This window comes from Dermacentor variabilis, chromosome 7 (genome assembly GCF_050947875.1).
Source record: "Dermacentor variabilis isolate Ectoservices chromosome 7, ASM5094787v1, whole genome shotgun sequence".
Classification (NCBI taxonomy): Eukaryota; Metazoa; Arthropoda; class Arachnida; order Ixodida; family Ixodidae; genus Dermacentor; species Dermacentor variabilis.
The window spans coordinates 69,938,536-69,950,841 of record NC_134574.1 but is presented as its reverse complement, the minus strand read 5'-3'; the positions used below and the strand labels follow the sequence as shown (position 1 = coordinate 69,950,841).

The following is a 12,306-nucleotide window of genomic DNA, read 5'->3' as shown; positions in this document are numbered from 1 at the left end:
AGTGGAGCACCTTTTAGAGATGCAGGGCACTTAATCTCTACCACAGATTTCCCACAACATTCACAGGAGGCAATTCCATCGGGAGAGGCAGCAAGAAAAGGGAGTCTTTCATTAACAAATAGACCACATTCAGTTAACTGAAACCCTTTGTGCTTTTTTGACTCCTGCGATATGAATGCCTCTTTGGCCTTCGGCTCCATTGACACACCCCAACAGATGTTTGAAACCCTAGGTGCCTTTACATAGCCCATGATTTCAGCCACAATGCCATTGACGCCACTACGACAAACTAGCACACGATGTAAAACTGAGGCCGTTATTCTGCCTTTGCGTTCGTGGGTCCATCTAAATGTCCGTGATTGCCCACGGGTTGACTGCTCAATTTCTTCACAGCATTCATTACTGAGCTGAACATTCTTTGCAGTATTCAAGTCAATGTTGCTGTAAATGTCATCTATTGCTGATTGCGATGAACAGTGCTGGTGGTTGGTCTTCCTTTCTTCTGCAGCAGTCTCGGGAGAAGAATCCGTGCTTTCACTGTCTGTCACGCAACTCAACACAAGTGTGCTGGGGGCGAATGTCTGTGAAAGAGACCAATAATAAAGATTCACTGATGTAGCCAGACCACAGTCTGTCATGTGTCATAGAAAACAGATAGCCACTACATCCAATAACACTGCATGATTGTATGAAAGTAATAAATGATTTCATAAGATAAGGTGTTGGAAATAGAGTGAGTATGCAGCATGTGATCTTTTGATTAGGTTTTGGTGTACCAAAGTATGCTGATGCTGAATATGTAGCTTATAACAGCTTGAATAGTGCGTGAACTTTCACTAGAAGTAATGCAAGTCTCGTAGTTTACCTTGACGTGCTGCAAGAAGCTGTGCATTTGATCAGAGCTCCATGTTGGTATAGACCCTTGTTGCCTCGGGGCAGGTTCAGGAACTTGTTGTCCAGGCTTTGCCTTGAAAAAGTTTATTTCGCTGACTGGGGCTGCCTGAAAATACACATTGTTGCAATTTTATGAAAGAAATATTGTTATGGAGGGGTATGAACATTGATTAGTGCGGTGTTCTCCAAATTGATGGAAGACGACGAATGTGTGTGAAATGTCTGTCTACTGAAATACGCTTGTAAATATTTATCCCATTTACTCTCGCCTCCTTCACAATTTTATCCACCATGATTATATCAAGAAGCTACAAAGGAAACCAATTGGGGAAACCAAACATCCATAAATTTTTTAAAAACTCACCATAGATTTCCTGGATACCTCAGACCACCTGCACGCTGTCTCAGTTGGAGAAGGGTCGTTCAGCCCATATTTTATGGCTGCTTCTATGCTGAATAAAAGGGCAGCCACGTGTGTGCAGCATTCTCCAAGTCTGAAACAAGGGCAAGTGCGCTTTAGGTGTTAGCGACAACTCTCTGGTAAACCACTGCATTAACTGCAGTGTGACTTGCACGATAAATGTGCAAGGTATTGAACAACCAGCCCACAATGCATAAAGTGTGCATTACCATAGCTTGATTCGCGTTAACTGGCATTAAGTTTTATTCCGCCGTGGTAGCATAGCAGGTAAGGTGTCGCGGTGCTAAGCTCGAGGACACAGGTTCGATTCACGGCCACGGCGGCCACCTTTTTATGGGGGCGAAATGCGAAGACACCCGTGTGCTTAAATTTAGGAGCACGCTAAGGAACCCCACCAAATTATTCCGTAGTCCAATCATTACGGCGTGCCTCATAATCATATCGTGGGTTTGGCACGTAAAACTCTAAAAATTATTTAAATTTTGCTAATTCCTGCAACAAGAAATGTAGGCCCATATTTAGCAATTTACGACAAATAATAATGATGGATGGAGTTTCACGTGCCAGAACGTCTACTTTCCACAGCTGGCTCCGTCACCGCTCATCATACGAGCGTGGAATTTCACTTCTTTTGTCGCCGTAATGGGGAGGCCGCGTTTACGGGGGTATGAGGCATTGCTTAAGGGAAATATGAGCCATTCATTGTATTACGTGACGGACAGATTTAATTTTTAACCCCTTAACCGTTTTGGACGAGCTGTGCTCGTTCTTGCCAGGCCGTCCCCAAACCGTTTTGGACGAGTGTAGCTCGTCCGCGCTGAATACGTTCTTCCCTCCAGCGTTTCGGACGAGCGGCGCACGTTTGTGGCGTAGCTTGCATTTTTACTCGACAGATGGCAGCAATGACCGCTTAATTTCTTTTTCTTCAACCGCGTAAACTTTTTTTTTCGTAGGGCAACCTTGGTTTTAAAATGGCATCCAGTGGAGGCGACACGTGTATTGCTGGCCCGTCTTCTCGGAAACGGCGCTTTTCTTCGTCGTCATCTTCGTCAGACGATGGTGATTCAGACACTGATGTGTACATTGTTTCAGGGAGCGAGGATGACAGTGATGATGTTGTACTCAGCAGCTCTTCTGATGAAGAAGATGATTGCTCGGAAGCGAACTATGCGAGCGCGCGTCAGTGGATGAAGATCGACGTCACGAACATTCCTACACGACCTCCTCGGTTTCCTTTTCTGGCAGTTCCCGGTAAGACGTTCACTATAAGCTCGCCTGGTGACTTGCTTGAATATATTCAGCGTTTCCTCGATGATGAACTCATTTCAATGGTGGTCGAAGAAACTAACCGCAATGCTGCTGAGAAGGTGAAGGGCTGCGGTCCGTGTGAGCATAGCCGCGTCAAAAAATGGGTGCCGGTGACTGAGGAGGAGATGTGGGTGTTTCTTGGTCTCTTGCTGTTGCAAGGAATTGTGCAGAAGCCACGACAGGATTGGTATTGGTCCAGGAACAAGCTCTTATTCACACCTATTTTCGGAGAGGTGATGAGTGGCAACCGGTTTCAGCTCCTGATGCGGATGCTGCACTTTGCTGATAATTCCAGTATCAGCGACCTTAGCAGTCACCCGCAGCCGAAGCTGCACAAGATATGGCCGTTTCTGGTTCGGTTGTTGAAGAACTATCGCTCAGCCTACGTACCGGAGCGAGACATATCCATTGATGAAAGCCTTATGCTCTACAAAGGAAGGCTTGGCTGGGCACAGTACATTCTCCTCAAGAGAGCCAGATTTGGCCTGAAATTTTTCATGCTTTGTGAGGCGTCATCGGGGTACGTGTGGGATGTTATCATCTACACAGGAAAAGGCACCAACCTCGGCACACCAGCAAATGTCGACCCTACGTCTCCAATGGGAACGAAAGTGGTGATGAAGCTTCTGGAGCCCTTGCTAGGCAAAGGCTACTGCCTGACCGTAGATAATTTTTATACGTCACCAGAGCTCGTCGACCTCCTCCTCCTGAACCGCACAGATGTCTATGGCACAGTCAGAGCAAATAGAAAAGACATGCCTCCCGAATTCCGCACACAGAAGCTGAAAAAGGGAGAGATCCAAGCTTACCAGCGCGGTAAGTGTGTCGCCCTCCAATGGCGCGACAAAAAAGTAGTGACTGTCCTGAGCACTGTGCACAGCGCAAACATGGAGACGTTCAAAGACTCGAAAGGGAGGGACGTGACAAAGCCAAGCATCGTGCGGGACTACAACCACACAATGGGCGGTGTCGACAAGTCAGACCAGATGCTGGCGAACTACCCTGTCCCCAGAAAACGGCAGAAAATATATTACAAGAAGATTTTTCGCCACTTGCTTGATGAGTTGACATTTAACTCCTTTGTTTTGTATCAAAAGGAAGGAGGGAAGATGAACCACCTCGACTTCCGCCTCGCCCTTATTGAAGCAATCTTCAATAGGTACCTCGACCCCGCGCGAAAGATAAAGCGTGGCCGGCCTTCTGGCGTACTTGATCCCATACGACTTCAAGAGAGGCACTTTCCAGCTTACATCCCTCCAACCGAAAACAAGGCAACTCCAACCAGGAAATGCTTCATTTGCTGCAAAAAGCAAGGAGACAAAGGCCGGAAAATTAGGAAGGAAACACGATTTTGGTGCAAGAGCTGCAACAAACCGCTATGCGTGATCCCTTGTTTTGAGATTTACCACACCGTCCCAATGCTTCCTCGGTGAAGCAATCAACTTTTTGTCACCACAACTCAGTGAAAGAGTTAAGAAATCGGTGGCTGTGGTCATTCTTTAATTTTTATTGTTCATTACCAGCAGAAAGTTCCTTTTCTTTTTTCTGAGAAACAATAAACTTGAATATGCTACTTTGACTTCGTGTTTGCTTTAAATATTTTTTTAAGATCGAATACATGCTTTTTATTGCAATAATAATCGAAATCAGGAATAAAAAAAATAAGCAGTTTTGTGGAGAAATTCGTTGATATAAAAAAACGGTGAAGGGGTTAAGCCATTTAACTTCGGAGAATCACAAGTGGAAATGGCGCGCGAATGCTGCTAATAACGCTGCCGAACAAACTCGAGACATCGAACGCAAGCGACAACTGCGGGCACTCGGTCAGTGAGGTCGTTCTCGCCGTCGCAGCCGAACGTGTGTGTAACCTCGCAATTGTTAAATACTTTAATATAAACACCGCGGCCGTACGTTTGCGCTTCGCTGGTTAACCATCTTCACGGAGTGGAAATATTCCGCAGCTGGCTCGTTGGCGCCCCTCTGTTTGCGCTCGTGCTCGGCACGCGCTCGTAGCACAAATGAGTCAACACAAGCTTCGCTTGCACCCCTCTTCACAGTAGTGGAAGGGCGGTCAATTTTTTGCACTTCGCCCCCATCGAAATGCAGCAGCCGTGGCCGGGAATCGAACCCACTGTTCGTTCTTAGCAGTGCAACGCCTTAGCCTCTAAGATACCACGGTGGGACTAAGACAAATCGGCACCTAAGGTCGTGGTAATGTAAATCGTGCGCTTGAGTAGGCAGTAAACTGTACTTACCCTGCTATGCACGTGCAGTGAGCGCTTACAACAGCGCCATCGTCTTTGACGACGCACCACGGTCGGTATGTTTTCGAGAGCAGCTGGCTGGCCTCCACAGATGCAGTTAAGAGGACGACGCCGACTCCGCGCTTGCCTGCCTTGAACGACATTACACGCTTAACTTTCCCACTCAAGAATGCATTGTAAGCGTCACTCATCTTGTGGTTCTTGAACTGTTCTTTTGTGTAGAAGCAAACGCCCTCCACTAAATACATGAAAATATCCGCTGCTGTGACAGGCGGAAAGTTTCTCGGGCTTGACGAAAAAGAAAATTGCACGACATCGTCGTCCAACGGGTCCGGCAGCTGTTGGCCTTCGAAGGACAGCTTGTCTTGGTAGCGATGCTGTGCAGCGTTGTCCAGTCCTCTAAAATATTCGCTGGACATGTCCGATAGCCACAGTGCTGAGAGGTGCAAGCGATTAATATCGAACACATAGAATAAAAAACCTCCACCATGCGCACGGAGACCATGCGGCGCGCTCGCAGTGCAGGCTTTCGACACGAGAGCCAAGCTTCCGGAAGTTGCTCGACCGGAAGCGTCTGAGGAGCACCAATAGGACGCGCGCGCTGCTTGTTTGCAAACATGAAAAAGGTCTATAAAACCCAGTTTTTCCAAGGGTGCTAGGGGGTTAGTTATAGACGCTCAAAAAAACCCTTAGGGGTGTAAATTATTTTTGTGTATGAGAAGCACCAATGATCTGCCACTGCTACCTACAAAAAGCCAGGTTAGGAAGCACGTCTGCAGTGCGTGCCAATTCACCACAAGATACCTTTATGGCTTTCTAAGTCACACGAAAGATGTCCACATGAACAAAGTCGCACTAAAATGTACCATATGTCGCATGCGGTACGCCCACGTGAAACATTACAAGGATCACACAGAAAAATCTTGCTCATCATCTGCTGCTCATAACAGATTAATGCCTGTAGATGTGCTTGGCTTGGAAATGTCTAGTACTCAGGCTAGTAGCCAGTCTTTGTGTGCCTCGTACATGATGGATGCGGAAACTAGTTCAGTTAATCAGTTGACTGATTACCAAACTGTCATGCTTGGCTCGGCAACTGGAGTCGCATCGCTGCACAAAAGTAGCTGTAGACGCAGTAGTACAAGGAGTTGCAAATATCTTGGCAGCTGCTGGCATTGCGTTTGATGTTTCAGCTCTTCGCAATTCCAGTGCAAGGAAGGCACTTTATTGTTCTGAAGGAATATATGTGGCTCCAGTAGAGGTAATTCTTGATTGTGGGAGTAACGGCTATATTATTCCTCTTAAAAGCCTGCTTGAAAATCTGCTGCACCACCCCTATTTTTTCCATTGCTTCAAGTCCAAATTGGACATCTCAAGCAGTGACCTCCTCAAGGATTTCACTGATGGCACGAGATTTCCGACACATCCCGTTGGCAGTTTCCATGATTAAAATTTAATTGTGATGTTAATTTACTCTGACAATATCAAGTTGGCCGATGGGATTGGCATGAAAAGAGGCTCTAGAGGTAAACTAACAGTTTTTTATGTACCATTTGTAAATATTAGGGCATCGAAGAGGTCGAAGCTGAGTAATATTTTTTTTTACTGGCTGTAGGAAAGTCTAAGGATTTGAAGTCAATGGATGCAAAGACAAGCAGGTCACGCAGCAGCTCTGTCTGCCACTCAACAGTATTTTTTTGCGTAGTTTAGTTAGTTAGGTACTTGTTCTCATTAGTTCTTTCTTAGCTCAGTTTCCTTCAGTCTTTTTTATTTAGTGATTTCTATTTAATTAGCAACGTAGGCGCACTCGCTACGCAATGTAACCCCATGATCACGCGCCCACAATATGGGTGACATCATGGAGGACGACTCCTTCGCGCCCGGCAGCACCCCAGGCGGCTCGCGGAACATGGAGTTCCTCTTCACAGCCACCCCGCAGCTTCTGGCAGAGCATCCGAGTCCTGGCATCCAAAGGAGGCTCGCCCGCCACCGCAGCCTGCGACGATCAAGCGAAAATGAGAAGCCCCCACGAAGAATCGCCACTCAAACCACGCCGGGCATCATCGTCAGCGCTCTGGCACCGCCGCCGCAACTGCAGGTGTGGGGGTTCGTGGAAGCGCCAGCCAAAGCTAGCCTCTGGCGAGCTCTTATGCCCCAACCAGAGGCATGCGTCGGAAAGCTTCGGCACGCGCCGAAGTGTCGAAAGTGTCAGTCGGGAACACGGCGAAGCATGACGACGTGCAGCGATTAAGTCTACTGCCGATGCTAGAAGTTTGCCGACGCGAGGCAAAGCTGCGCTGGCGGGCACCAATGAGAGGCTGCGACGCGTCGCAGGCGTCAACCTATTGGAGGCTGCGAAGCCCCCGGCTGCTATGCCTATGATGGCCGCTCGTGCGAAGGCGCCGGCACCAACGATTGTCCGAGTTCCTTGGACGTACGACGCGCGCGACAGTGTTCCTGAAAGACAGTGTTGTAATAGCAAGCCGACGACGACAAGACCGCCGACCGTGGGTTGTGGCAGTGCGATGTGGATCCGAAGCGACTTCGAACGACGCCGACTAATCCAACCTGGGGCCATATTCTGTAGCGGTTCGCTTTGGAACCGGTTCAGTCTGGCTGTTACGTCTGGATTACGTCACTCGGAGAAAGAGTAGAATGGGGCGGCGTGAGGGGAACCAATCAACGAGCGGCGGTCTGCCGGAAGATCACGTCATCATTTTTGTTTGTATTGGGGGACGGTATAGCAATTGAAGGATGTTGCTGGTTTGATAAAAAAAAAACATTGGTTTGTATAGAACCACTTGCAAATGTAATTTTCAGTAATAAATATGAGCTTGCGGCGCAGACGGCTACTGGGAGTTGTAATTTTATTTTAGTTGTTTTCTTATTTAGTCGTTAGGTGGTGTGCCATACGTTATGCAAACAACTTGTCTCGCTTTGTTTACATTTTGGACTTGTTCACGCGCCGAAACCGAAACGATGTCGTCGCACAAGGACAGGCGGCTGGGGCCTCATGTTTCAGCGAGGCAGCGTGAAAGACTCGTTGCATTTATTGAGGAGCACCCCTACCTAGCAAAGGTGTTGTGTGTGCTGGGCCAGCAGCTGACGGCGGCGCGCAAGTAGGAGCTCTGGCAGCAAGTGACGGCTTTGCTGAACGCTGAGGGTCCGGCGGTGAAAACTGCAGCACAATGGCGTGACGTATGGAAAAAGGATGTTTAACGCCCCCGCGATGCAGCCGCCTTGCACGCCGAAAGCAGGTAAGCACACTCGTTGACGGAGCTTTTGCGCACCATATTCTAACAAACATGTTAATCACAGAGGAACCGGAGGAGGCAGCCTGCCCGGACCGCGAGGGCGCATCCTCTCATTAGTTGGAAGGGCGAGCGCCATCGGCGTCTGCGCACCGTTCTTTGAGCCCGACGACGAGGTGAACAGGCGCAAGGGTTTCAAAAGGTCAACGCCAGGTCGACGAGCTGTCGCAATTCGCTCAGTCACCGCCGTTATGGCTGATGTGTGGTCGCGCACTAGTGTTGCCGCTCAGAAGATGGCCCGAGCTTGAGCGGAAATCGACAAGCTATTTGACAAGCTATCGACAAGAAACATGCACACAAATGCTTGCTCAGTGCCTGTGTTTTTTATGTAAAGGCAATGTTCTCTGCTTTTTTAATGAGGCATATAAGCCATGTTGGTGTAGTCCGTTTAATCATTCTATAGTTAGCTTATGCATGTCCGCATTCAGTGATATGCTGTTCTGTTTTGTAAATAATTGGGGTTGAGCCGATGCAGATTTATAAAGGTGACATAATAGATAACTTCTTAGTGTAGAAACACCAATAGCATGCCACCTTTTCACTCAATAGGTAAGCAAACACTTGGAATGGTTTGCAACAGGAACAAAAGAGCTTTATATATTGAGCAGACGTGCACCAACCATTCGTCATTGATGGTCATATAAAAGGACATAGCACAGGCTTTTATTAGTGTAGCCCTTTCGAAATGCAACGGTTTGGGATTCCATTGAAATATAACTACAATATTTCCTGTACATGACAGGTATCACAACAAAACTGTTATCATTAATCATGCTAATTGCCTATGTGCAGGAGCAAAGCGCTGTTGACCGCGGTGCTGGCGACGTGGCAAGTGCTGAATCCCATGTGTCTGTCGGCACAGCACCTGGGACAAGCGGCTTAAGAGGTAAGTTGGAACTTGTTATACACATCTCTAGTCTTTTCCCAAACGTATGACATGTACTTATTTTCCTTATGCGTCATATTCATTCTTAGCGAGACCACTCCAGCCCGCAACAGCGGAGAGGCGTCGCGAGGATGCAAGTGGCCATAGCAGTCAGACACTTAAGTGTACAACAGACGTCTTCACAATTTTTTACTTACTTATTGTGAACACATACTCTTCAAGAAACATTGTCATTACAGAATGTGGGTTGTAGAATCATAGCCATAAGTAGCGTACTAAATTCACAAAACTAAAGAGCAAACACGTAAACAAGTTCAGAATTCCACAGAATAAAAAAGAAAAGATTTAGGAGCACAAACACAAGTCGTGTTGAACATGTAAATGAGCTGTATTACACATTGACTACAAGAACTTAATTTGATCATGCTTGCCGATGGACAATGCGAGGACGTAATTGTACAAGGGGAACAATGAATGTGTTAGTATGTGTATGTATTTGCTGTATGATTAGTGAATGGGCTCGCCGTCGTATGTTAGTACTTCAAGTAACTTTGGTAATAAAGAAGTTGCACAGAGGGGAAAAAGTATTTCTAATCGTTACGCAAGACGGGTTGTGAGAACGAACAGAGTGGCTAGGCAACAAATATCACTACATTTGTGGTGCTATTTAAAAAAGGAAATTATGCAATGCCGCAAACAGTGTGGTTTTGTTTGGTGCCAAAAGGCGCAATAATCCTTGGGATTGCTTTGAAGAATAGTGGCCCCATGTGAAATGCCTCACTTATTAACACTGCATTTCCTTGATTTTCCTTAAAGAAGACACTTTGGTATATGTGATCTCTGATACAAACAGTAGTTGCAATGAGCGGTGGTAAACAACTCGCAATAATGCACAAAAACAAGTTTTGCATTGCATGTGAGGAAATTAGTAATGGTGCCCCTTTTGCCCTACTTTTAGAGCCATGGCAGGCAGGGAGGAGCAGAAGGTCAGAACCGAGAGTGGACGACCTGCTGTCCTCTGTCGCTGGCAACTGTGCTGAGTCGCACTTGCGCAACAGCACAACACGTAAGCATTCCAACTAGGTTATCAGTCTCATGATTTCACTCTATACGCGGAAGGCATTCCTCAGTGAATGAAAATGCTTAGTGTTTCTTACAGCAGTTAGCTGATTTATGGTACTGCACTACTTCTGATAGTACCGTTTCATAAATATTACTCGTTAGATTACCTATGCACACGCGGTATTAGCAGGCGACATACGTCGTAGAACCTGCACACCTGCCGATGCGGCCATTTTATTGTATAATGACATTACGCAACAATGCGAAAAAATTGGGGTGGCTCTTGCACCGTCTGCTTGTGGCTTTGTAAGATGCCGTATATGGGGGGGTTACCTTTGACAAAAGTTTTTCGGCGCAGTACTTGAAGCAGCCAAAACGGGCAACTGTAAGGTCCCTGAAAAAGTTCGCACAATCTAGAGAGAATGTTTTGCTTACCAGTCTTCATTGTTCAAAGTGTGGATTCTTCTTGTGCACTGCGTCTAAAAGTGCATGCATATGCCACATAAAGTGCTTCTTCAGAGGAAATTTCTTAAGGACTTGTGCCAGTATTTCAGTCTACTCATTCAAACATTAGTGGGGTTAATAGAGTTGATTTTCCGGTCGAAGCCGACGAAATGTCTGAGGTTGTATTTAGTGCGACAGGCATCGAGCGATTATTACAATGTTTGAAACCAACAAAGGCGTGTGGTCCGGATGATATCCCTACATCATTCTTTATAAATTGCTCGGGCATTTTATGTTTGTACTTCTGTTGCTTATTTCAAAATTCCTTAAATAAAAGCGTTGTTTCTGGTGATTGGAAACTAGCGCGAGTGGTGCCAATCCATAAGAGTGGACAGAGGGACAGAGTTGAGAATTACAGACCAGTATCCTTAACTAGCATTGTATGCAAGGTTATAGAACATGTGTATACCTGCATCATGTCTCATCTTGATAACAATAACTTTCTTCATCCTAGTCAACATGGGTTTCGGCAGGGTTTTTCGTGTACGACACAATTGGTTGCATTCGCACATGAGCAGTCACTCAGCAGTCGACAAGAAACAAATTGTTGATTGTATATTTCTGGATTTCGAAAAAGCTTTTGACGTTACGCATAGTCTACTGATCGCTAAACTTCGACATTACAAATTGGATGAGAAGGTTATCGCATGGATTGCTGAGTATCTTCGCTCAAGTCTGTGGCTCTCAACGGATGTTCCTCTCAAGATGTACCTGTGATTTCTGGGGTACCCCAGGAATCAGTTTTAGGACTTTTATTTTTGTTGTTGATTAATGACATCAATTCGGGCATTACATCATCATTTAGAATGGTTGCAGATGACAGTATAGCATGTAGGGTCATCAACAGCGAATCTGACCAACAAGCACTACAACATGATTTGGATTTCATTGCCACATGGTGTGAAAAATGGAAAATGTTACTGAATGAGAAAAAGAGTGTCCACGTCACCTTTACCAGGAAGCGCTCATACAACAGCAATCATTACACTATAAATAATGCTAATCTTGAACAAGTGTCGGAATATAAATACTTAGATCAGCAGAAAAAAATACACCTAAGGTGGAACAGACATGTTACTCATGTTAGGAACAAGGCTGTCGGAGCATTAGGTTTCTTGAAGTAGCTTGCCACAGAAACTTAGGGAGCAACTGTATTTCACACATGTCTGCAGTACACTGGAGTATGCATATTTGCTGGGATCCATATACTACAGAACTTGTAGATAAACTAGAAAAAGTGCAGAACAGGGCAGTTCGCTTGATACTTGGCAATTATGACAGGATGCTTAGCATGACAGAAAGCAAAAAAGCATTAAACTGGCATCTTCTTGAACACCATCGTCGAAATCTGATTAAAATTTCTTCATAACATATACCACTCTAAAACGGGGATAGCTAGGGAATCGTATTTTATACAATTCCCTAGCTGATGTTATACAATTCCATAGCTGATGTTGTTGAATATGCACACAGGTTTGCAAAGATTTGAGCAATGCCATCTTTTGCAGATACATGTTAACGTGCTGTTCCTTTGCTCACTTTTGTTGTGGAATGCAAGGACGATTTTTTTCTGTCCTCTTGGACAGCTACTTTTGCATCACAGTTACCTCCCTTGAGTACGTCATTACCGAATACAGGTGTCCTACTTCTGCAAAT

The 12,306-nt window shown here is 45.9% G+C and overlaps 2 protein-coding genes across 7 annotated transcripts in view; both read right to left on the bottom strand.

The window, feature by feature from the left end:
* Positions 1-12,306, bottom strand: part of LOC142587514 (uncharacterized) — a 457,134-nt gene that overhangs the window by 359,967 nt on the left and 84,861 nt on the right. For 2 of the 4 annotated variants that reach the window (XM_075698580.1, XM_075698581.1), the window contains one exon: positions 5,522-6,883. The exons of the other annotated variants lie outside the window; for them this stretch is intronic. In XM_075698580.1, the coding sequence (XP_075554695.1) occupies positions 6,719-6,883 (165 nt within the window). In that variant the 3' untranslated portion in view covers positions 5,522-6,718. Of the gene's footprint in view, positions 1-5,521; positions 6,884-12,306 lie in introns of those variants that run through there. 4 annotated transcript variants of the gene reach the window in all.
* On the bottom strand, positions 6-5,515 carry LOC142587513 (uncharacterized). 3 transcript variants are annotated; one of them, XM_075698576.1, is made up of 4 exons: positions 4,879-5,515; positions 1,259-1,388; positions 866-1,000; positions 6-567 (listed from the first exon to the last, which is right to left on the bottom strand). In XM_075698576.1, exons 1-4 carry the CDS (start codon positions 5,304-5,306, stop codon positions 535-537), a joined length of 726 nt encoding a protein of 241 aa, XP_075554691.1. In that variant the 5' UTR covers positions 5,307-5,515; the 3' UTR covers positions 6-534. The 3 variants fall into 3 exon arrangements, 1 of the variants encoding a protein (XP_075554691.1); XR_012829561.1 differs by having other exon boundaries at positions 6-581; positions 866-1,388; XR_012829560.1 differs by lacking the exon at positions 4,879-5,515 and having other exon boundaries at positions 6-581; positions 1,259-1,478.